At 47.6% G+C, this 26,789-nt stretch overlaps 2 protein-coding genes across 3 annotated transcripts in view; both read left to right on the top strand.

Annotated features, from left to right (window-relative positions):
• Window positions 1-26,789, top strand: part of LOC147685146 (uncharacterized) — a 693,800-nt gene that overhangs the window by 268,612 nt on the left and 398,399 nt on the right. The window lies entirely within an intron of this gene.
• LOC147685147 (uncharacterized) lies at window positions 179-26,140 on the top strand. The gene is made up of 3 exons (XM_086942283.1): window positions 179-1,054; window positions 5,242-5,998; window positions 26,136-26,140. The coding sequence occupies exons 1-3, from the start codon at window positions 179-181 to the stop codon at window positions 26,138-26,140; spliced, it is 1,638 nt and encodes a 545-aa protein (XP_086798409.1).

Below are 26,789 nucleotides of genomic sequence, written 5' to 3' on the forward strand. Positions count from 1 at the left end.
CCAAGCCCAGGACTCCGACGTCGAGGACATCACTCCAGGGCAGCGGGTCGTAAATAGTGACTTCCACCCTGACCCACTCCCCCCAACCCTGAAAAAGGCTTCGGTAACACCTTCACCTTCAGGCCCAGGTGCACACCCACAAAAGACTTCTCATGCCTCGCCTTCGGGCCTGACTAAAATGTCCATAAATAAGCCTACAGGCCACTCAGGACCGAGTCAGCCTGCCACTGGTGCGAAAACACTAACCCTGGCACCGAAAAAGAAAATGTCATCTTCTTCCGTGCCGGCACTGATCCCTTCGCTTCGAAAAGAAGCGGAACCGAGCAAAAAGTCATCGGAACTGAGCAAAAAGCCACTTACCAAGACAGCTACCTCTCAGACTTTGGAGATGAAAAAATCCTCGGAACCAAAAAAGCAATCGGTTCCACAAGCTCCTGTATCGGCTAAAACAACTCACGCTTCCAAGCCAAAAGAGAATAAAGCCACTCCTGAACCGGTTCCACGCAAGCCTTTGGAACCGATTAAATCGGTGCCTAAAGACCAACCTCAATCAGATGAGCTTTTTCAACCAGATCCAAAGCAAAAAACTATTCTAAAAGACCCAATGATAGGTAAACTTACTCTTAGATCCAAAAAGAGAACAATGGACATGGCTCTACCGGCTCCATCTACACCAAAGAACATAGAAATTGAAACATCTCCTCTCAGAATACCTTCTCCACCTCCCCCTCCACACCACTCCCCTACTCCATCTCCACCACTGGATGATGATGACCCCTCTGATGAAGAGGGGGACGGTGCAGGCAATGAACCAGTAGGGGATTCCAGTCCATCTTACACCCCAGACCCATGGGATGATTATAACACACCAGATGTCCCTAATGTACCACAAGAGGACATATTTCCCTCTAGCCCTTCCCCTCCAGAGGACACCATGGGTTTCAACCAACTCGTTCATAGAGCTGCACAATACCACAGGGTAGATTTACATACAGACAGTGTGGAGGAGGATTTCTTAATGTACATATTTGATACTTCACAAAGATCCACTTCCGTTCTCCTTGTGTTAAAAGGCATAACTAAACACGCACCTGAGGTGTTCAAAGATCCTGTTAGGGCTAGGGTTAACCCCAGGATAGAAAAAAAATACAAATCTGCCCCTACCGACCCTGTTTACATCAAGGGAATGATACAGTTGGATTCCTTAGTAGTCTCCAATGCCAGAAAAAGGGCCAATTCACATGCATCAGGGGATGCGCCGCCTCCAGACAAGGAATCAAAACTCTTAGACACCTCTGGTAAACGCACAGCGTCACAAGTGGCCAATATATGGCTAATCGCCAACACACAGGCTTTGCTGGCTAGCTATGACAGGGCACACTACGATGAACTAGAGACTATTGCAACATCTTCCTGACAAATACAAGACCAAGGCCAATGACCTTATACAAGAGGGTAAACTCATAACAAACACCTCCATTCGTTGCTCTCTAGACGTGGCAGATACTGCCTCCCGAGCAATTAACACAAGTGTCATTTTACGTAGTCCTGCATGACTACGCATTTCAGGGTTTAAACAAGAAGTGCAAACTTCAATACTTAATCAACCATTTGATGAGCAACACCTTTTTGGCCCTTGCTGTAGATTCATCGCTAGAAAAGATGAAAAAAGATACAGACACAGCTAAATCAATGGGAGCTTTGCAATCGCAAGATCCCAGACACTCTTTTCATCGCTCCTCTTACAAAGGCACCTCCAGAGATTATTTCTCTGACAACCCCTCCACATCTTACAAAACTCCCACCCAAACCTCATTTACCAGAGGTTATCAAAGAGGAGCTACAGAGGTAATAATAACAAGGGTCGAGGCAAAATCAACAATACTCGTTCCACCTCCAACCCTACCCAATGACTTCCCTCCACTCCCCCTGAACCATTCCACTCCAGTCGGGGGAAGATTAAGGCAATTCCTACCTGTCTGTAACAACATTACCACAGACAAGTGGGTAAAACAAATCATTCAATCAGGCTATTGTCTAGAACTCACCGCTAACCCCAAACATACCACCCAGACAGCGCCTAATGTCTCTAGAACCCTTAACGCTGTTAAGGCAAGAGGTAATTTCCCTCCTACAAAAACATGCAATAGAACCAGTACCCCTGCATCACAAAAACACAGGGGTTTACTCCCTCTACTTCCTCATTCCGAAGAAAGACGGTTTTCTCAGACCCATCTTGGATCTGAGACCCCTAAACCTGTACATACAATCAGACCATGTTCACATGGTCACACTTCAACAGGTCCTTCCTCTGCTCTCACAAGGAGACTTCCTTGCCACTCTTGACCTCAAGGATGCCTACTTCCATATTCCCATTCACATCTCTCACAGAAAAAATGTCAGGTTTGTAGTGGACGGTCGGCATTACCAGTTCAAGGTACTCCCATTCGGAGTCACCACAGCACCCAGGGTCTTCACCAAATGTCTAGCAGTAGTTGCAGCTCATCTAAGAAGACAACAAATTCACGTCTTCCCATACTTAGACGACTGCTCATAAAAGCCAAGTCATACAACGAGTGTGTACAACACACTTCAGCCACCATTCAACTACTTCTTAGGGTTTACTATAAACCACGCAAAGCCTCACCTACTACCGTCCCACATACAACAGTACCTTGGTGCCACAATAAACACCTCAAAAGCATTAGCATATCCTAGTCCACCCAGGATAGCAAGCATGCAAACCCTCATAACAAAATTCCAGCCCCAACACTCTCTTCCAGCTCAAATGTTTATGCAGTTGATAGGGATGATGGCCTCTTGCATATTTATAGTACCTCACGCAACACTTCAGATGCGTCCCCTACAGGAATGTTTAGCACAACAGTGGAACCAAGCTCAAGGTCAGCTAACAGATCTGGTGTTGGTGGACGGCCGCACCCATCACTCTCTGCAGTGGTGGAACACCAAAAACCTTTCAAAAGGGCAGCCGTTCATCGAGCCAGTCCCCCAGATAGTGCTAACAGCGGACGCATCGCTCTCCAGCTGGGGAGCTAATCTATTACATCCCACTATACAGGACATGTGGACACCACAACAAAAGTTGTTCCACATAAATCACCTGGAGTTACTAGCCATGTTCGAGGCATGTGGGCTGCTGAATTCATATCTGTGCATAGATCGCCGCCTAGTGTTGGGTCCGGATGATTGCACATTGTTGCCCTAGAAGAGTCTTCGAAGTATCACGAGATAGGTGGCTCCTCCCCTGGACTACAGTGCGCATGGGCATCGACTCCATCCCCAGATTGTTTTTTTCCGCCATTGGGTTCGGATGTCTTTGGTTCCCTCTTGTCGGAATCGATAAGAATTAACTTAACTTAACTTTGAGACCAAACGGTCTTTAGGACTTGCGTCGGTATTGTCTTGCGTTCGGCTTCGCAACTTTCCTCGGCTCCGAGCCGAGCTCTGTACTTCCGCGTGCTTTCGGCGCGGAGGGCCTAGTCGACGCTCCAGACTCATCGACCATCATGGAAAACCGAAGTCCATTCAAAAGATGTCCGGTGTGTTCCTCGAAGTACCCACACATCGACGTCCATCCGGTGTGCAACAAGTGCCTGTCGCCGGACCACGACGAGGCCAAGTGTATGGCCTGTTCGAGATTCCGGTCCAAGAAGACACTCCAGCTCCGTCGAGCTGCGCGCCTGGAGGCCCAGCAATCTGCACCGGCGCCTACGGACATTTTCGATGCTGGGGAGGTCGAGGATGAAGATATCCAGGACATCTCAGAATCTAACCCCGCGTCGGAGGTCGAGGACGACTACGACGCTGAGGCCGAAGATTTCGGTGAAGTCGTCGAGGAGGTAGGAGACGACGACTGGGCCCTTGGGGCCATGGAGGATAGCTTGGACGAAGAGCTTCCTCAAACTGACTCTGGGGCCGTTCCGATCAATAAGGCCCAGGTCGAGGGATCGCCTTCAGGCCTTACCCAAGACCTTGATGTGAGTTCCTCGGCCCCGCCTGCTGGCCCGGCCACGGACATTGGTACCGATTCACTCCCGGTGAAACAGAAACCGAAAGTGAAATCTACGGTCATGACGCCAGAGATATCGAAACCGAAAGTGCGCATCGCATTGGTCGGATCGAAGACTTCGGAGGCCTCGGCGCCGAAGAAACCTAAGATGGCCGTCGAGCCGAAGGGCCACGTCAAAATGGCCGACCCGAAGGCTACTACGTCGAAGCCGAAAGTGAAGGGGTCGGACACAGCCGCATCGGCGCCGAAGACAGTCGACGCCGGCAAGGGTCGACTCGATCACAAGAAGACGGTCGACGACCCCAAGAGGTCTCTTACCGACCCGAAGAAGCGGCCCGACGACCCGAAGGCCCTCTCTGCCCCGCTTCCGCAAGACAAGGCCAAGGGGGCTGCGCCAAGTGTGTCGACTCCGAAGGGGACCTCGAAGGACTCCACTCCGAAACCGACCTCTAAGGACTCCGTCGAACCGGCACGTCCATCTGCCGCGTTGACGAAGAAGGTCACGGAGTCCTTGCAGCGCGTAAGGGACGGCGCCGCAGCTGTCGAGCCGAAGGACCCTCCGCCGGCCAAGCCTCTGGAGAAACCGGCGAAGGCGCCCACGCCGATCCTTTTTAACTTGCCGCCTAAAACGGCGCTGAAGGCTTTTGCTGCTAAACCGGGGACCGGCGTGCCCGAAAAGGTCTCTTCGACGCCGAAGGCAGCGATGGTGGTCCATGGCCCGAGGCCTCGGCAGCTTTCAGAAGAGGAGCGTCAAGAACATTTCATCGACGCAGAAACAAGCAGACTTTCCCTCCTGAAGAGGAAAATCACCCCGGAGCCCCAATTGGAGTCGTACAAGATCCCGCTAAAGCGGAAGATGAACTCTGCTGGTACTCCAGCCTTGGTGGAGCCCATTTCACCACAAGCTCACCAAGTCTCGCCCATCTCACTCCGATGTGGACGCTGGTGAGGGCGATGACGAAGATGAATATAGCTATCCAGTCTACACAGACCCAGAGGATGTGGCAGAGCCCTGGTCTGCTGGTGGTGAGCCTGGGGACCCACATTCTGGGCAGGACCCTCCGCTCTTCTCTGCTAAAACTTCCCCCACTGAAGACTCTGCGGCTTTCAATGCCCTCATTGAGCGGGCAGCAGCCAATCACAACGTCCAGCTGCATACTGACCCTGTGGACGTAGACTTCCTCTTTGACACCTTTTCTGTCTCTGAAAAGACTGTAAAAACTCTGCCAATGCTGAAGGGTGTTTTAAAGCACGCTGCTGAGGTCTTCAAAGAGCCCACCAGGGCGAGAGTCATCAACCCGAGGATCGACAAAAAGTATAAGGCAGCGCCCACAGATCCAACTTATATTAGGGGACAGTTGCCTCTGGACTCCATGGTTGTCTCGAATGCCCGGAAGAGGGCCAACTCACAGACTACGGGTGATGCTCCTCCCTCAGACAAAGAATCGAAAGTCTTTGAAGCTTCAGGGAAGAGGGTAGCAGCGCAGGCAGCCAACATATGGCGCATCTCAAACACGCAGGCGCTCTTGGCGCGCTATGACAGGGCACACTACGATACCCTAGAGACCCTTTTGCAACACCTACCCGATCAATATAAGGAAGGGGCTGAGATGCTAATACAGGAGGGGAAGCTGATCTCCAACGCTTCCATAAAATGCGCTCTAGACGCGGCTGACACCACCGCACGCGCCAATAACACTAGCGTTATGCTTTGTAGACATGCCTGGCTAAGAATATCTGGGTTCAAGCCGGACATTCAAACCACCATCTTGAACCAAACGGTCAACCCAGATCACCTGTTTGGCCCTGAGGTTGATACCACCCTTGAGAAAATGAAGAAGGACACCGACACTGCAAAATCCATGGGTGCCTTGCAGTCCCAGCAGTTTCGGAGTGGGTCCTTTCATCGCTCCAATACCAGAGGCACCTCAAGGGGTCAACTTTCGCAGTCCGCGCAGTTCTACAAAGGCAACACCCAGACTACTTATGCCAACAAGAGTCGAGGTGGATACCGCTGCAACAGCGCCAAGGGCAGAGGACGTGGCAACAACAGCTCCAGGTCCTCTACCGCCAACAAACAGTGACGCATTGTCACTGCCCCCCGACCACACAACACCAGTCGGGGGGAGACTCCAGCAGTTCCTGCCCGTGTGGAAGTCCATCACCACGGACAGGTGGGTCAGAAAGCTTATCCAATTTGGTTATTGTCTGGAGCTCACATCCACTCCACCCAACATACCCCCAAGGTACCGTCCTATGTCAGGCGAGCACTTGCACTTATTGCAGCAGGAGGTCACAGTCATGCTGCAAAAAGGGGCAATAGAGCTTGTGCCCATGCAGGAAAGAGGCACGGGAGTTTACTCCCTGTACTTCCTGATTCCAAAAAAGGACGGATCCCTCAGGCCCATCCTGGATCTCAGGCCCCTCAACTTTTACATCCTGTCCGAGCATTTCCACATGCTAACACTGCAGCAAGTTCTCCCACTGCTACAACAGGGGGACTTTCTGGCAACTTTGGACATGAAGGATGCATACTTCCACATTCCGCTACATCCTTCACACAGAAAATACCTCAGGTTCACCATCCAAAACCAGCACTACCAGTTCAAGGTTTTGCCTTTCGGGGTCACCACGGCACCCAGGGTATTCACGAAGTGTCTGGCGACGGTGGCGGCACATCTACGACGTCACAACATCCACGTCTATCCCTATCTGGACGACTGGCTCATCCAAGCGAAGTCAGCCCAGCAGTGTGCCGACTACGTGTCCCACACCATTCACCTCCTGCACGATCTGGGATTCTCACTGAATTACATAAAGTCCCACCTCCAGCCCGCATATATACGGCAGTATCTGGGTGCGACCATAGACACTCTGGCGGCCACAGCCCAGCCAAATTCAGTGAGAGTCAGCAGCATTCAGTCGCTGATCCAAAAATTCAGACCTCAACACTCGCTTCCAGCAAGAGTGTTCATGCAGTTGATAGGCATGATGTCCTCCTGCATCTCCATTGTCCCGCACGCCAGACTACATATGCGTCCGCTTCAGGAGTGCTTAGCACGTCAGTGGACTCAGGCTCACAACCAGTTGAAAGACCTAGTGTTGGTGAGCGGTCGGGCATACAACTCTCTGCATTGGTGGAATCCACGAAACCTTTGCAAGGGCCGACCGTTCCAGGAGCCTGTGCCACAGATTATCCTGACAACGGACGCTTCTCTCCAGGGATGGGGAGCGCATGTACTCCAATACACTGTGCAGGGACTATGGACGCAGCAACAGGGGAAGATGCACATCAATGTTCTAGAACTGATGGCGATCTTCATGGCATTGAAAGCATTCAAAGTTCATCTATGCAACAAGGTCGTGTTGATTCGGACGGACAACATGACGGCGATGTACTACATTCAGAAGCAGGGAGGCACACACTCTCCTCAGCTGTCTCATCTGGCTCTCAGAGCATGTGGAAGTGGGCCATTCAGAGGAACATCTTCCTCATGGCAGAGCATCTCCCGGGCAAAGACAATCAGATGGCGGACCTGCTCAGCAGGCACAGCCACCAGATGCACGAGTGGGAGATACATCCATCAGTACTCCGGCCGTACTTCCAAAGGTGGGGTCATCCAGAGATAGACCTGTTCGCCACAAAGGAGAACGCAAAATGCCAAAGCTTCGCCGCCAGATTCCCACACCCACAGTCGCAAGGCAATGCGATATGGATGAACTGGTCAGGCAAATTTGCGTACGCTTTTCCCCCAGCACCTCTGATTCCGCTGGTGGCACGCAAACTCAGGCAGCACTCGGTGACTCTCATCCTGGTTGCTCCAACGTGGGCTTGCCAACCATGGTACATCACGTTTCTAGAACTGTCCGTGGTACCGCATCAGAGGCTACATCTCACACCCAGCCTTCTGACGCAGAGCCATGGCGACATTCAGCACCCAGATCCGCAACAGCTCAACCTGGCGATCTAGCTCCTGAAGTCCTAGAGTTTGGCTACCTGCACTTACCTCCCGACTGTATGGACATCATTCGGGAGGCGAGGAAGCCCACTACTAGAGCCTGCTATGCGGCAAAATGGAAGCGGTTTGTCATTTATTGTGCGGACCACAACATTAACCCGCTGGATGCTTCTATTCAGAACATCATCTGTTACCTTTTCCATCTGTACAAGTGTAATCTGGCCTATGCTTCCATTCGCATTCATCTGTCTGCAATGGCCGCTTATCTCCAAAATAGGCAGCACCTCTCCCTCTTCAGGGTGCCTGCCATCAAGGCTTTTTTGGAAGGCCTCAAACGAGTCAATCCGCCTCGGACTCCACCAACTCCTGAGTGGAACCTCAATGTGGTCCTTACCAGGCTGATGGGTCCTCCCTTTGAACCACTATATTCCTGCGAGATTCAGTTCTTGACATGGAAAGTGGCTTTCCTCATAGCAATTACATCGCTACGGAGGGTTAGTGAATTGCAAGCCCTCACAATCCAAGAGCCATTTATCCAAATTCATTCCAACAGGGTGGTGCTCCGCACTAACCCTACGTTTCTGCCCAAGGTTGTGTCTCAGTTCCACATCAACCAAACAATCGAATTACCTGTTTTCTTTCAAAATCCTGAGTCACTGGCGGAGCGGATGCTCCACACCCTTGACGTTAAACGGGCCCTAATGTATTACATTGATAGGACCAAGGATTTTAGGAAAACTAAGCAACTCTGTCGCCTTTGCGCCACACCACAAAGGTAACCCTATTTCCAAGGCTGGTATTGCTAGGTGGATCGTTAAATGTATCCAGATCTGCTATGTAAAAGCAAAACGCACTCTTACCATTCCACCAAGGGCCCACTCCACCAGAAAGTTGGGGGCCTCTATGGCATTCCTTGGAAACATTCCTTTAGAGGACATATGTAGAGCAGCCACATGGTCTACCACACACACATTTTCTAAGCATTACTGTGTTGATGTGCACTCCAAACAGCAGGCAGCTGTAGGGCAGGCTGTTCTCAAGACACTTTTCCAAACTGCTGCAGCTGGCACGGGCGGCCGCCGCTAATGGAGGGACTGCTATGTATTTTATGCACAGATATGAATTCAGCAGCCCACATGCCTCGAACCGAATATGCTACTTACCAGTATGCATCTGTTCTTGGCATGTAGGGCTGCTGACATTCATATCGCCCGCCCTCCTCCCCGGCGCCTGTAGCAGCTGCAGTATTCATATATATACTCATAGCATGGTCATCATTCACTGAGTTTCACTCCATCTTTGCCACAATGGCTAAAAACAATCTGGGGATGGAGTCGATGCCCATGCACACTGTAGTCCAGGGGAGGAGCCACCTATCCAATTCCAATTCCAAAAATTCTTTATTTCGGCCACATGGGCCATAAAAGATACAATAAAATACAGTACATATATAACACAGTATTTACATATAAAAAGATCTACTAGATCTGCATGGGGTAAGGAATACATGGTACCAGTTCAGGGGGACATTTTCTTCCTTATTATCCATACTGCCATTAAGAATTTTGAGACAGCAAAGACAATATGGCCCAGGGTGTTAGTTTTCATAACCCTATATGCCTGTAAGTACTCCCTAAAACCCAGGTTTCGGCACAGGGGTGCTATCCAGCGCTTCCTGGGACTCTGGTAGGCATGGCAAACAAACATTATGTGTAAATCATCTTCGTCCTGGGTTTTGCAACAAGGGCAAAGTTTGTCACCCCCTGTGGACCATTTATGGGTGAATACTTTGGTGGGAAGTGTACCAAACCTCCATTGCAGGAACAATTTCCTCGCCAAAAGAGGAAAGATAAAATCCATAAAAGGTTCGAAAAGATAAGAATTTTTGGATTCCATAAAACGTCCCGTCAAGGTGCCGCTGTTGTGAGCATTATCCGTGTCAGCCAGATTTTTGATTTTATAGAGCTGGGTGAGAGTTTTGCGCGTAATCCTTTGACAGCCCTGAGCTGGATCATCCCATAGGTCTGGCAAGTTCAAACTGTACAACTCCGTCTTGATAAAAGCCAGCCAGGGAATTTTGTTGCTACCATTCAGCCTCAATACATGAACAAGGTCCTGTCTGTAATGGTACAGTTCCTCGGTAGTCCATATCCGGTGCCAAAACTTCACGGGTTTCGACAGGAGGTCTTCGGCAATGGAGTGTAAACCCAAGTCTAGTCGTAGGGGGAGGAGTGGCGTACCTTGCGGGAGAGCGAGTAAGCGTCTCAAAAAATTATTTTCCACCGCTGCCAGTGCCTTCCCTGCTTTGTGACCCCACAACTCGCTGCCATACATGGCTGCTGCCTTCGCTTGGGATCTATATGTTTCCAGGGCCGGGCTTACAGGCTTAAAGGTGGACTTGTTTGCTACCTTCAAGAGTGCGCCCGATAGCTGGGATAGTTTCAGCCTCGACCTCGCTATCTGGCAGTCCCAAGCTAAGTTTTCTTGTAATGTTACCCCCAGATATATAAAGGTCGAGACCCTCTCAAGACTAACTTCCCCGAGTTTTGGATTGGGTCTGGTTTTGGTAGGAGGATTGAAGATCATGAACTTAGTTTTTTCAGTGTTCACCTCCAGCCCATGTTGATGACAAAAAAGGCCAAAACCATTCACAATCCTCTGGATTCCCATGGGGGATTTGGAAAGCAGGAGGGTATCGTCAGCAAACATAATTGCCGGGACCCTCCTGCCTGCCAAAAGCGGGGCATCATTGTCCTTAACAGTGTCAAGATGTTGAATGACACTGTTAATGAAGAGACAGAACAGGGTCGGCGCCAAGACACAGCCCTGTCTGACTCCTCGGCGGACCGGAAATTTGCCCGAAAGCTTACCATCCCTCCCACACCTCACTTGTGCATAGTTGTTCTCATGCAACCTGATGATAATACTAAGGAGGTGGGGGGGTACTCCTAGCTTCTGCAGAACCTCCCATAGTTTCCCTCTAGGGACTAGGTCAAAGGCTGACCTCAGATCCACGAAGACCATGTACAGTCTTCCTCCCTCTAGAGTTACAGTCTTCCAATATAGAAGGAGAAGGCGGAAGATCTGGTCCATGGTCGACGTGTTCTTTCTGAAGCCAGCCTGGAGGGGGCTCATGATGTCGTTGTCCTCCACCCAGTCCAGGAGGTGATTAAGGATAAGGCGTGCAAAAAGCTTTTGGGGTACATCTATTAGGCTAATGGGCCTGTAGTTCGCGGGGAGCAGAGTAGACCCCTTCTTATGGATCGGAACAATCTCTGCCCCCAGCCACGACCCGGGGATTGACATACCTCCTAGAATGGCATTGAAAAGAATGAGAAGGTATGGGCCCCAGATGTCCAAGTGATGCCTAAACAGATCCCCAGGTAGCCTATCCAGACCTGGCGCCTTCCCCAATGATAAATGCTTCAGGGCTGCCTCCACTTCCCCCAGGGATAGTTCCAAGTCATGGTCCTGTGCGCCGCAGGGCACTAAGAGGGCTATATCAGGGCAGGAGTTAGTGTCTTGGTAAAGCGCCCCAAAATGGGCCTCCCAAACCTCGGGGGCAATGTTGGGTTCCACTGCTTTTTTAAGTTCCCCTGTCCCATTATTGACAAGGGCCCAAAATTTACGGGAGTCCCTGACTTTTAGGGCATCATGAAGATCTTGCCAGTGATTCCAGTCCCACTCGGTCCTAGCAGTCGCCATCACTGCTTTGTAGTGTTTCCTAAGGTCACATACCTTGGCCTTATTAGACCCCTCTTTTATTGCAGCAATAAGTTCAGACTTTGCTGCCCTGCAGGAGGAGGTATACCAGGTGGGAACATGGGTCTTTTTCTTTCGATTTGGCACCACCGGGTGAAATACCTCAGCCAAATCGCTGACAAGATCCTGGTGGATGCCACCCAGTTTCACATTGTATTCTGGGGTTCTTGGTGCATTTAGAAGTGCGTCCACCTCCATAAGCCTTGGGAGTGCCAACTCGTATAGCTTACTGATTGCCTCTTCTGAGCTCACAAGCTTACCCCACTTAACCCGGCGCCTGTTAGTTGTAAGGACCAGTTCCCCTGTGTCTCCCCCCGGACTTTCTACCAATGTACCCGCTAAGTGCAGGGGCCACTGGATGTTTAAACAAAGGGCATTGTGGTCACTATCTGATCTGCTTATTACCCTAAAGTCGAGGACTTTGGGCCAGAGTGTAATATCTAACATGATATAATCTATCCTCGACTCATGGCCCCTCCTATTGAAAGTACACACTGAGGGGGTATCGGACGGGGTACGCCCATTACAAGCCCTCAGTGCGTAGTTCAGGGTAAGGGACATAAGTTGTATTGCAAGGGGGGACCAGACTTTGGGATGAGGGGAAGACGAGTTTGGAACCCCCCAGTAGTCATCCTCGGCCGTGAGGGCACCCTCCAATAAGCCCTCGAGAGGTTCAAAGTGGCAGTTGAAGTCTCCTCCAAGCACCACCTTGAGATCTCCCGGGAGTTGCCCCAGGAAGGAGGACAAGTCGTTTAGGGTTGGTGACTCATTTGGCGCGGCAACAGGTCGCGAGTAGACATTCACAATAGCCCATGATGGTTTACCAGGCCATGTGAGCCGAACGCACTGGATGTCCTGCGAGAACGTGTGCACCTGTTCCGCCTGGCACCCAGTGTGACTCGCGATCCAGATTGCCAAGCCACCTGACGGCCTCCCCCTCCCACCCCATTTGGCAGGGATTTCAAATACTTCAAACCCTCTCCTAGCTTGGGTGTCCCTCGCCCATGTTTCTTGGAGAAGGAGAATGTCGCTACTACCCACCAGATGGTCCCACTCCGGTGTGCCTTCCTTATTTGCAATCCCTGCCACATTCCATGAGACAATTCTCAGGCCCTGATCTGTTGGTGGAGGGCCTTGGCCTACAATAGGAGGTGCCGCACAGCCTGTGGGTGGATGGATTCCTGGCAAAACAGTAATGCACTCCGCGATGGCGGATGGACCAGCCAACTCCGCCACCCCCGGTTGCAGAATATGGTCAGTCCCGATGTTGGGTGGAGGCCCCTGTTGACCCAGACTGTCACCCATACTAAGTGATCGATCTTTAACATTATCCTGCGGGCCATGTTCAAATACAGGGGCTACACTCACTCCCACCCGACTTTGCGCCTCATCTATAGCATTATCCTGCGGACCATGCTCAGTTACAGGGGCTGCACTCTCTCCCGCCCGACTTTGCACCTCATCCGCCATCTTCCCAGGGCTGAAGGATGTCACCTTGGTTTGTGGTCAGTCGACCTGGTCTAGGCAGGAAAATCTATTATGATGTATGAAATTTACCTGGGCCGGTGGTAAGTAATGCCTTGGTCTGTAACATGAGCCGTCTACCGCGAAGCCTACTCTAGTCCACCCCTTCTCCCCCCCTGCCTCTATATTGCTAACATTTGGGTAGAAGTATGAGAGGGGGACTAGTTCGATCTTGGATTTGTCAGGCCTTACAAGCCAGTTGCAGATGTAGTTAGCAACGTGGGGGCTTTTAAAACTTATAATAATACAATCCCCTACCCTATTCTTTGGGGTAAGACCAATCCAAGGGATCCTCCTGACCATCAGGACCTCGCCTTTCAGGTTAGGAGGCAGCGGCCTATTAATACTAAGCCAGCTCATCACCTTGTTGCGTAAGGAGTCTTGAGGCTCCCTCATATCACCAGTTAGCTCAGGTACTCCCACCATGATTGCCGTGTATGGGACTGCTTCTGGGGGCAGGTTAACCACCCTGCTCCTGTCAAGAGGGGGCGTGGTACCATCAGTAGGACCATTGGTAGAGTTCACCACTCCCCCTATTTGTGGTGCAGGAAGTTGCTTAGATCTCCTTGGGGCCGGGACAGGGGGCCTAGGTGCTGAAGGTAGCAGAGGGTGCGTCTGGGGAACAGGCGCACCGTCCGTACTCAGCAGTATCGTGTTGGCGCCCTGAGACGGTGCAGGGAGCAACGGTCTATTCCCTGATGGTGCCCGGTGGGCTGGAGGGGCATTTATCGCATTTATAGCTGACCCAGGACTTTTCCTTAAGTGACTGTTTTCCATGGCCTTCAGTCTAGTCTCTATGGCGTCCAATTTAGCTAAGATGGGGTTTAGCAAATTCCTCATGATATCTGTGAGTGAATTAATCAATGTGTCAGTGCTATTAGAAGTTGCCCCACCAAAAATAAAAGGGCCCGAGTGCAAAAGTGGGGCAGCAGTAGTTGGAGAACCCATGTGATTCGACCTGGACCCAGACAAATTAAGATCAGGGGAGGCGGAAATGTCTGTGCTGTCAACCTGATTTAGCTCAGTTATATCGATTTTAGCCCTCTTTGCCTTCTTTGCTTTCCTGGACCTTTTCCTTTTTGGGGGCTGTTCCACGCCACTGCCTGCCGGGTCTGGAAGCAGGTCAGCCTGGCCTGCATCTTGCAAGTCTATTCCCCTAATTTCCGGAATGGTAGGATGGTCAGAGATCCCAGATAGCCGGGAGGAGTTCCTATCCCTCTGCGTCAAAGGAGTTCTTAACTGCTGAAGGACCGACTCAATCGTCTGATCAATACTATCCATTAATGACAAATGGGTGGCATCCAGTGGGATCGGTGTGCTAGCATCTGTAGAAACAGTATCCCCCTGTTCCAGGAACACACTTTCCGGACCCATCTCGAGGTGCGCCTCTGTGATTGACGAGCATTTGCTAGCTTGATTACTCGCCTTTGGGAAGAATTTTTCCAGGGTACTTAGACCTGGTTGGGCGGACTTACTTCGTGAAGTTCTGGTCGCCATTATGGAGTGTGTTGGGAGGCGCTACGGGGCCGGGAGCGTCAGAGGGGTGGCCCGGTCCGGTCTCTGCCGGCCTCTAACGGCCTAGAACGGCCCGCTCTTTGCCCGGTCTTCGCCCCGGGCTTAGTCCCGCGCGCGTCCCGCGTCACGGAAGAGCCGGACCTGGATATAGGGACCGTTTGTGGGCAGTGGGCGGGCCACGGGGAGAGCGGACCGGAAGGTCTTACAGGTCACGCAGGCACTCCTGGACAATGGAGTCCCTGCACACGCTCGCAGCCCCGCTGCGCCTCGCTCCCACACCCAACTCCAGGCTCCTCACCAAAGTCACGAAGCAGCCCCCAGCCAGATGGGGCGAAGCGGCACCCGCGAAGCGGGTGCGGCAAGCAGTGGCCACAGGAACAACAGGCTACAGGAAATCCAACAGCAGCGCCAGGAACAGCGCTACAGCAAACAGAAGCGTCCCAAGGAGCTATGCGGCGGGAGGAGGTAAAGTACCCTCCGGTGGGCGGGCCACGGGGGAGCGGACCGGAAGGTCTTACAGGTCACGCAGGGACTCCTGGACAATGGAGTCCCTGCACACGCTCGCAGCCCCGCTGCGCCTCGCTCCCACACCCAACTCCAGGCTCCTCACCAAAGTCACGAAGCAGCCCCCAGCCAGATGGGGCGAAGCGGCACCCGCGAAGCGGCACCCGCGAAGCGGGTGCGGCAAGCAGTGGCCACAGGAACAACAGGCTACAGGAAATCCAACAGCAGCACCAGGAACAGCGCTACAGCAAACAGAAGCGTCCCAAGGAGCTATGCGGCGGGAGGAGGTAAAGTACCCTCCTGTGGGCGGTGGGCGGGCCACGGGGAGAGCGGACCGGAAGGTCTTACAGGTCACGCAGGGACTCCTGGACAATGGAGTCCCTGCACACGCTCGCAGCCCCGCTGCGCCTCGCTCCCACACCCAACTCCAGGCTCCTCACCAAAGTCACGAAGCAGCCCCCAGCCAGATGGGGCGAAGCGGCACCCGCGAAGCGGGTGCGGCAAGCAGTGGCCACAGGAACAACAGGCTACAGGAAATCCAACAGCAGCGCCAGGAACAGCGCTACAGCAAACCGAAGCGTCCCCTAGAAGCGAGCCACCTATCTCGTGATACTTCGAAGACTCTTCCAAGACAACAATGTGCAATCATCCGGACCCAACACTAGGCGGCGATCTATGCACAGATATGAATGTCAGCAGCCCTACATGCCAAGAACAGATGCATACTGGTAAGTAGCATATTTGTTTCGTAGCGTTAAAAGCATTCCAGAAACAAATATCAGGCAAAGCTATCCTAGTCCTCACTGACAATATGACAGCAATGTACTACATACATAAACAAGGCAGGACACTCCATACAGCTCTCTCAACTAGCACAAAGCAAATGAAGATGGGCTATTCCTCAAAACATTTTTCTCCTAACCCAACACGTTTCAGGCGTCCAGAACAACATAGCAGATCTGTTAAGTCGTCAGAGGCAACAGATTCACAAATGGGAACTTCATCCGCAAGTTCTTCAACCATTTTTCTAGTTGTGGGGGCAGCCAGAGATAGATCTCTTCGCCACACATGAGAACACCAAATGTCCAAACTTCGCCGCCAGATATCCACACCCATTGTCCAAAGGCAATGCAATATTGATGAGTTAGTCAGGCAAATTTGCGTACGCTTTTCCGCCTCTACCACTCATTCCACTGGTGGTGCGCAAACTGCAACAACACTCATTAACTCTCATCCTAGTTGCTCCAACATGAGCCAGACAACCTTGGTACAACACATTACTGAAACTGTCTGTAGTCCCTCACCAAAAAAACGACACCTCTCCCCACGCCTCTTAACCCAGAACCATGGAGAGATCAGCCACCTTGACCCAGCACAGCTCAACCTAGCGATATAGCTCCTGAGGTCTTAGAGTTTGGCTACCTTAACCTTCCCCCTGACTATATGAATGTTATCAGAGAAGTTAGACGCCCCATCACTAGAGCTTGCTATGCAGCCAAGTGGAAAAGATTTGTCATATACTGCAAAAATAACATCAATTCCTTAGATGTGTCAATCCAACCCATCATAGGTTACTTGCTACATCTCCAAAGGTCTAATCTAGCATACACATCTATTAGGTTACACCTTGCTGCTATAGCAGCCTACTTACAAAACAAACCACATTTGTCACTATTCAGAGTACCTGCCATCAAAGCCTTTATGGAAGGACTCAAAAGAATAATTCCACCCAGAGTACCACTCTCACCTGTGTGGAACTTAAATATTGTTCTCACAGGACTAATAGGTCCTCCATTCGAATCTCTGCACAAATGCGAATTGCAATTTATCGCATGGAAAGTCGCTTTCCTAGTGGCCATTACTTCCCTAAGAAGGGTCAGTGAGCTACAGGCACTTACTATTCAAGAACCATTTTTACAACTTAATCATAAAGTGGTCTCAGAACAAATCCAAAATTCCTTCCTAAAGTTATTTCTCCCTTTCATCTCAAATTGTCTGTAGAGTTGCCAATATTTTTCTTGCAACCACAAACAGTCGCAGAAAGAGCTCTTCATACGCTAGACTTAAAAAGAGCACTCATTTATTATATTGACAGAATAAAACCTTTTCGCAAAACACAACCACTTTTTGTGTTCTTCTCACAACCACATAAAGGCAACGCCATATCAAAATCTGGAATTGCAAGGTGGATTGTCAAATGCATACAAATTTGCTATCAGAAAGCAAAACGTACATTATCTATCCCCCCTAAAGCCCACTCTACCAGAAAAATAGGGGCTTCAATGGCTTTCTTAGGGAACATTCCCTTAGATGACATCTGCAAAGCAGCTACGTAGTCTACACGGCATACATTCACAAAACACTATTGTGTAGATGTGCAAGCAAAGGAACAAGCTAGTGTGGGCCAGGCTGTACTCAAAACATTATTTCAAACAACTGCAACAGATACCGGTGGTCACCGCTAAGGTGGAGTACTGCTATACAATCTATGCACAGTGTGTGATCTGCAGCTCATATGCCTCGAACGGAAAATGCTACTTACCAGTAGGCATCTGTTCTTGGCATGTAGAGCTGCAGATTCACACCCGCCCACCCGCCTCCCTGGCTGCATTTATCTGTTCCAGTAGTATCTTATTTAGATACAGCATACATGGGCATCTTTTCTGTTTCTCAGAAAACTCCATAATTTCCCTAAGTGACGATCAGGGTATCAATGATCACAAAAACAATCTTTATGTTGGGGGACCAGGATGACCAAACGGGGCCATGGAATTAGGACGAGGAGCCGCAAAGGGCTGCTCCTCCTCCAAAATGGGATGACCACTGGGTACATTGCTAAAAAGTACTTGAAGAATAAAAGTCGCTGTACAACCAGCCAGAGGGGAGTCTTCTCCCTGTGTCCGTCTGAGCCTCACAGGCAGGCTCCTATAATTCTTCAAAAGTTCTTTTTCAACGGTGGAGCTGCCCAGCTTGCAAGTCAAACAGACAATCGGGGCCCAAAGTTCATTTTTTCTTTCAGGATAGGGCACCCACCCTCCGGGGCAAATGCCCTCAGTGATCCTGTCCAGTGTCTCAGGAAGTGCACCAGTATTGTTCACTTTAATCTAACAAGCACCAAATGCACAGCACCTATACTCTGAACTCACAGTAGGAAGGGTACACACTTCACTGTTTTGTTACAGGCCCCAGTGCTTCCGCCCTTCTACCTTCACTGTGGTCCTAGTTGCCAGCAATGCCTGTGCTGGTTCCCTTTACCTCGACTCCAAGCCGGATCGGCGCTGACTCCCCAGGATGAATCTGATGTCGGGCCCCCTCTGGCAATGATTTTAGGGCAGCAGATATCTATATGTGGACAGAACAAAAAATCTTTAGACCAGGCATACAAATAATCTATCAACAGAGAGGATACTCTATTTAGGAAAACTTCTTTAGTCTTGGGGCGCCCCATACATTAGCAAGACACCTAACAACCACTTCATCTATCTGAGAGTATAAAAAACAACCATGACCTATTAGCGAGTATAAAAGGAACTTTTTGGTGAATTGACAAGAGTAAAACGTACTGTTCACTACACTTCTGCTTATGAACCTTGCACTACTTGTACAGGACTGCAGACACTTCTAAAATTATTTTTCTTACGTAAAAACACCTACATTTTACGCTTAGGATCATGCTCTCATGATATAGGCGCAGCGGGAAAATCTAAAAACTGCTACTTTAACAGGGATCCTTATTACATAAATAACTAACAAAATCGCAACATAGTGGGTACATGCATTTCTCCAGCAGAACCTGTTGTGGCAAACAAACTCCTATAAAGCAATATTTTCCTTCAAAATGTTTGGTGAGGATCACACAGGCATCTTTCCTAACATTGTGAACCCTTGTGCATTCTACATTTCACGATCTGGACTATGTGACAACTTTTTCAAAGAAAAAAAAATATATTCACCAGCTCTAATAAGGGCTGTCGGCTCAATTACACAGACTTACTAATAAGACTTTAGTAATGCCTTTGCAAAACTGTATTTAGCATGATAGTAACATAAACAATAATGGTGTTACCACCTGAGAATTTTAGAACAAAAACTACCCACATATGGTTCCCCTTAAAGGTCAAATAAGGGAACATCAATCTAGACTACTCATCCTTTCATAATTTCATCAGACAGGATGGGCAATAACATGGCGTCTTTTTTTATTCATTTTACTAATCTTAACAATTTTAAAAACAGTATTACTGAATAGCCAATTAGATGTCTCATGGCCGTTCCTAGACAGTTTAGACCGGCTCAAGAGAGTGTGAGAAAAAAAAAGGAGAGAGCACATAAATAAAAAAAATGACAATGTGTTACTTAATTTTAGTTAAACTTAATTTGCCCAGAAGCTAGTCTCCCTAATCTCCTCCCCTATTCGACAGTAGTTTACCGAAACAGGTGACCCCCTGTTGACAATATTTACCCTCCTTTTTGGCAGCTGGGCACAAGCTGTGTAACATAATAGCACATTAATGTAAACTTAATTTCATAGCCTTTAGATCTGGCCCTAGCACAATTTTTAGTGAAAACCAGTATTTCTGTATGCATGGCAGAGCTATTTTCTGCACATGGCCTACAGACGCTGCTATCCCTTGATTATGTTCTTTAATAGGATAAACCCCACCTGCGTATCTCCTATACTTGTATTATGTCTCAAGAAAAAAGTGATATCCCCATGTGCTCCTAACAGAATATGCAATGTTTCCTTTAGCTAATGTTACCTAAAACAGATCTGTGGTGTACAATCTTGTTCCAGGAAGGCTTAATCAAGGCCATAACTTTATTGAAAAGACTAAGTAAATTCTTCCATTTCTTCAATGTGGTTAAATTACTAATGGCAATATCCTAAATATTATTAACATGAATTGAGAATTAATTTTGACCCTAATTTCTCAGGGCACATTATAGCCTCCGGCATCATTAGAGCAAAATTTACATTACCTCTAGTGTTTTACCCTATAATGTTAGAATCAGGAAATGTAATTAATACAAAGGAATTAAGTTGTTAAACTACTCTTCAACATGACAAGCTTTCATAGTGTAATGTAGAAATCACACACTGTCAGTGGCTCCCTGCGTGGACATTTCACGTTCAGTACTACTGCTCAGTTCTAAATACAGAACTTGGCCTCTGACCCTTAAACCTGTTGTCACCTGTCTGAGAAAGGCTATTTCCATGTGGAGATCACATTTGAAAGTATCTCTCGAGAAGCATTACTGAGGGGCGTCCGTCCTGATATTTGAAAGGTAGGATCTAACTTCTGCTGTTTTTTGCATTATTTTAATTTGTGTGCAGTGTGCTTTCAAGCATTTTAGAGGCCAACCTAGCATCTTTTTCTGCACTTTCATATGTGCACTGCTGAAGCCTGAGGTCAATTTGAAAACAGCCCTGGGTGCCAGGACTGCTTTTAAAAAGTAAATTGTGCCCAAACTCGACTTTGGTGGTAGGGGCACTTAAAAATGGATAACCTACAATGTGTTGGCATATTAGGGACCCTCAGGGTCTCCCCTAGGTATCCCAGGGGTGGGAGGGGGGTCATATATGTATAAAGTACACCCGTATAAAATGAGTTTTTATATGCCTGGGTAAAGTGAAATTTCACATTTCACTCCCCACATTGTGGTAAAGTCCTGCTCAAATTCAACTTTGATGCTAGGAGCTTATATATTTTTCACAGTAGGTTTATTAGACATTATAAATTTGACATATATAAATTACTGTGTATAAGAGCCAGTGAATGTGTGAGTGGCTGCATGGATCATTGAAAACTTGTATCAGTGATTGTATAAGAGAGTAAATATGTGTTAGAATATGTTTGAATAAGTAAGGTGTGTATAACTGTATAGCTGAGGAAATGGAGGTGTGATTGATTCTTTGCATGACTGACTAGGTCTATGAGTAACTCCATGGATGAGTGACAATCTGTGAGTGTCTGTTTACACTGAGTGTATCTAAGGTTATATTAGAGTCTGAAGAGGTTCATCGTATTATCACATGCATGATGTCATCAGTGATGTTGTCAGTGATGTCATTTGAGTTGTCAACAGTGATGTCATCAATGATGTCACTGACCATGTCATGAATGATGTAATATGTGGCATCATCAGCAGTGGATTGCGGGTGCGCGATATATAGTTAGTGCAACTAACTATATATGCAAATTTCAATGGTTTGTGTGAGTAAAATGAGGTTTTGTAAATGCTAATCCCTAACTATATATGGTCTATAACCTATGTTTTTTTCTGTGAATTTTCAAGGTTTTGTAAATGCTAATTCCTAACTATATATGGTCTATAACCTATGTTTTTTTCAGTGAATTTCAATGGTTTTTTAATAGCAAATATCAAAAGCTGTAAAATGTATTCTTTTAAAGGAAAAATATATTTTATATGTTTTTAATATAATTTTTTTATGCATCTGCCAAACCCTGACCTCTTAATAGTGCACTGTGGTGGAAATGAATTGGGCACTATGACTGGGGTTGGTCTGGAAATGCTTTTAAAGGACACCTTTCATCAATTGATGACACTTTTTCCCCAAACTGCCTTGGTATATTCCAATATATGCCAAAGACAGAAATGGAACTGGTCCAACCAAGTTTGTCCACAATTTGAGAAAGCACGGAAACATGTGAATAAATCTGTTTCTGCTTACATGAGAGACTTTAGAATGGGTTCAATATACAACAATAACTTGCGTTACAACATGCAAGACATCTACAGAGGAGATGGTGTGCACTTCTCAGATGAGGGGAATAGAATATTCCTCCTGAATTTAAGACTGTGCATTTGAACCTACTTGTAGGTACCTAAATCAGCCACAGAACCCAATAGCTCTTTTCAGAGCTACCCTACCTCTGATCATTCAAAACGTTTATCTTTTTCTAACTTTTTTCACTATTTTTCACCAAAGTACGCTCCCCGGACGCTTACCGGTGCGCGTACCGGGTGCTCCCCACGCGATTTTTTTTTTGTTGCCTATATGAGCGTCCTAAGCCCCCCTCAGAAAACCTAGAGGGTCAGGAAGTGTCCACCGTGCCCCCTTCTACCCATTCCGAACATTGTTTGCCCTCCATCTTGTGTCTCAATTCTACCGAAACACAAAATGGAGGACTCCCGTAACGCTGCCGGTACGCGTACCGGGGCGCGCACCGGTAAGCGCTCGCTAAAAAAAGGTGGGAAAGTAATTTACAGAAAAACCACTGGAGACACTTTCATCAAATATAGAATAAGCCCTACTACATAGCAGTCCCTACCATTTACCCAAATTTGATAGAATTGCATTGAGACATTTATGCTGTATGACTGACTAAATATCCTGAGGTAAATTACATGAGAAAAACACATATGAAGTGTTAGAATTGACAACCAATTAAAATGTTACTTTCATTTTCTACTATTATTTCATGACATTTGATTGGTTATGTACCTGAATATATATAAAGAAAGAGAGAAACACAGCCATTTTGACTACTACTCCCTGAAGTACATTTCAAGAGCATTTTCACTGACAACTTAAACTTCTTTTTGAAAGGTAAGATGTTATTTTAAAAATTTGAAAGGAGAACTATGTTATGCACTTTAAATTGATTCAGGAAAACGTTTTGAGATAGTTATATACTGTCCCTCTATATAAGTTAGTCATTGAGAAAGGCTTAAATATTTATTTATTTTATTTATTTATTCAAAGTTTTATATAGCGCGAACAGGATCCTTACAGATATCAGAGCGCTTCACAAAGACAGGGAGGGGCAATAGGAGTAAACAGAGATAATGGGAACAGTATAATAGTCAGTGACATGGTAATAACATGGATGATAAAAACAAACATAAAACCAATCCATATATGATCAGGTAAATAACATGGTAACATGGTAATAACATGGTAATAACATGGTAATAACATGGTAAGTAACATGGTAATAACATGGATGATAAAAACAAACATAAAACCAATCCATATATGATAAGGTAAGGGAGTAGTATAGAGCAGCACAGGTCATTGATCCGACTACAATGGCGTACAGGTGGATCAGTAAACCAACGTGTATCATATCTTGGTCGGTAGTAAGAGAGTAGCGTAATAGTGCCCCCAACAAGTCAAGTATAGTGCCAGGGAATAGGCAGAGCAGCGGTACAAGCAATGCAGAGTCTCTGACCCAACATCTGTAGCGATCAGGAGATCTTGGCCAGAAGCATTGTTTTCACCTCTTTCTTGAAGAGTGCAGTGGAGGTGATTAGCCTTGTTTCAGGAGGGAGCGCATTCCAGATCCTGGGTGCCATTCCAGAGAAGGAGCGTTTGTAAGTTTTCGCTTTCCGAAATCTACGAGGTTTCAGGAGTAGATTTTTAGTACTCCTATTGGATCTCGAACCTCCTGATATAGACAGCTTTTGAGCGAGGTAGTTGGGTGCCTTGTGGTGCACGGCCGCGTGTGTCATGTGGTATAATTATGAATTTACTTAGGCTTCATCACAGGCACTTTTTAATAGTTCTACTTCCTGCCTGAAACCATACAGTGCCCAAAGATAACTTCACTGTTAAAAACTCACAAGTACCTGTCTGAACTTAAACCCAACAGTGCCCTATCTCTACTGATATATTTATTTTTTTATTTAATTTACAGCAAGAAAATGGAAGCACAACAAAAAGAAAATAATATTTCATTTGAAATTAGGATTGAAAACAATCCTAAGGAAGAAAATGAAGAAATAGAATTTTTGGATGACACTGTAGACCAAGAATTAATTAAATGTGTCAAAGAATGTGAATCATGGAATGAAAAGGAGGACATACCAGATTAATTAAAGTTACAAATTCTTTTAGATTTTGAAAAATCAGAACAATAAATTTAAATTTTAAAAGTTAAAATAGTTTGAGACATTATTCTTTTTTATATGAAAATTATGAAATAGTACCCAAAAAGATATAATATAAAGTGAGACTTAAAATATACTGTGCAACTTTTTTGTGTTACATAGTAAGTTTGCTCATAGTTCCTTCCTTTCTCCAACTATATTATCTCCAATGTGTATTTAACATCTCTTTATCATCTCCTGCCTCCATATTGTTTCTGCTTTCCTGACAGACTATGGTATGAATTCCATATACCACAATAACTTCTGAAACAACATGCAAGATATCTACAAAGGAGACGGTGTATATTAATTTTTAGGCTCTGCATTGGTACCTACATGTTGCTACTTAAATAAAAAAAAACAACAAAAAGAACAATCAATAAACATACAATATTTGAAAAGTCTATCTTTCTTTTTTCCCCATAGTACGCTTCCCGGTGCGCGTACCCTTTTAAAGCCCCCACATCAAACCTAGGAGGTGAGGGAGGATCTACTCTGCCCCCTTATGGTAATTTCCCCCTTTGTTTTGGCCACCTCTTGTGTCTCGATCCTACCGAGACACAAGATGGCGGCCGCTCCAGACTGTTTCGAATGTTTACAGACACCCGAGAGCCAATCAGCTTTCCGCGCGCAAGTCGCGTAGCGCACCCGGAGCGCTCTCCGGTGCGCGTACCGGGGCGCGCTTACAGATATATATATTTTTTTAACCTAAATTGCTCAAAATCCACTAGAGCACATATCTTGAGACCTAGCAAAGGCACATCGGACTACCAGTCCCTACAATTGAGGTAATATGAATTTTTATGGTCAATTGTGTCCCCTATCGTAGACCCCAACGGCTCCATGTACGTGCTTCTAGTACATGTAAGTTCCCTCCACAACCTGCTATGAAGACGCAAATACATTTGCGTCCAACGTTAACATGTCCTCTTTCAGATCCACCATGAATGGGCCAGATATTCAGTTCCTAAGTGTGCCTTGCCAACGTCTTTACATGGTGCACTTTCACGTTTTTCTAGCTCTGGCGAGTTAGGCCCTGATTCCTGCCATTCAAGCCTTTTCCTGCCTTCCGCTGCTGGAAGCTGCAGCCTGGACCTGCATCTGTATCCATGACCTTTTACTTACTCCCTGCGTGGCTAGCGGTGCCTGGCTCGGCCTGCTCGCCTGCCAAGACTGTATTCAGCCTTCAAGTTATCTGCTCCGCTCCTCGAAAATACATTCCTGTCTAGTAGTATAGGTAAACATCCTTCCCAGCTGCAGAGCAAAGGGCCCGGCCTTTCTGTCTCCATTCAAGTAATTCATAGCTTCTGTTACCATGGTAGGCCCATGGCCCCCTTGCTTTACACGTAGACACGCAGTCGCATATGCACGCATTAGCAGTCAGTATAGAATAGCCTCTGCCCGAGAGACCTTTCCTTCTAGATAATACAGTTCCTCAAACACAAGATTAGATATGATTTGGGATTAGGTTGTTCTGACACCCCAGACTTCTGTCTCCACATGTAGGGCTAAATGTCAAGTCTCCTTCACCATCCAGTTACACGTCAATCACACGTCATGCTGCTGCGCGCGCATCTCTGCCTCATGTTTTTGCTGACTCTGCAGGATCCTTCTAGGGATCCACCCACTTATGACACCTCTGTGACGTTTCTAGCATACGCCCTCGTGCACGCCTTCTGTTACGTACTCCTGTTCTTATCTCGTTTCTCTCAGCTGTTACGCCTTCTGCATTCAATACTACTGTATGCATTGACTATATATATGATATCCTGTTAATAAAACATTGTACATGTCCATTGCAATTCCCATCCTGAACCCTCGTGGTGATGGATCATGCTACCTGGTTCGAACCAATTCCTTTTTAAGTAATAAAACCTTCATAAACCTCAAATGCCACGGACTCTGCCTCTTCATTTTGACTGAGTTATTCTTATTGAACTTTACAGCATAAATTCCGTACAGGTAATTAAAATTTACCACATAATTGGCGCCCGAACAGGGTCCCCTCCCCCACCCCACGCGCCGGCGGTGCGTTGCAGGCCCGGTCCCCTGCCACAGCGCTGACGGACAACTACGCGTACCCGCAGGATTTCCTGTATCTCCCTCAGGCCAACGGAGGTGACTGAGGCTGCGATCGACACCCAGACGAGGCGGTGAGGAGTGCGGAGGATCCCGACCAGAGCCTAGCTGAGAGAGCAAAGTCCGAGGTATCCGGAGGCCCACCAGTTCCGAAGTTCCGAAGTGCTTACGTCACGAGTCGAGTCGAGTCCAGTCCGGTCCAGTCCAGTATCGAGTTTCCGAGGCCTTCTGTTCCGTGCTTCCTGGTGAGTACCGTTGCTGGGGACGCATCTAGACGAGCGCATTAATTTGTGCCGGTCAAGACGGGTTTGGGTACACAGACCCGGTCTGCACTGTTTAGCGGTGTATCTGTACTGTTTAGCAGTATATCCAGTATGCAATTAGCTAGTTTTATTCTAATCATTATTGTTCGTTCTGAAATGTTTTAGAATGTTTTAAATGTTGTGGTATGAGTGATTGTTCGATCTACATTATTGTGTTTACTGTATTAGTTGTGTCCAAGTCCGAGTAAGTATCAAGTA

This window comes from Lissotriton vulgaris, chromosome 10, assembly GCF_964263255.1.
Source record: "Lissotriton vulgaris chromosome 10, aLisVul1.2, whole genome shotgun sequence".
In the NCBI taxonomy this organism is placed as follows: Eukaryota; Metazoa; Chordata; class Amphibia; order Caudata; family Salamandridae; genus Lissotriton; species Lissotriton vulgaris.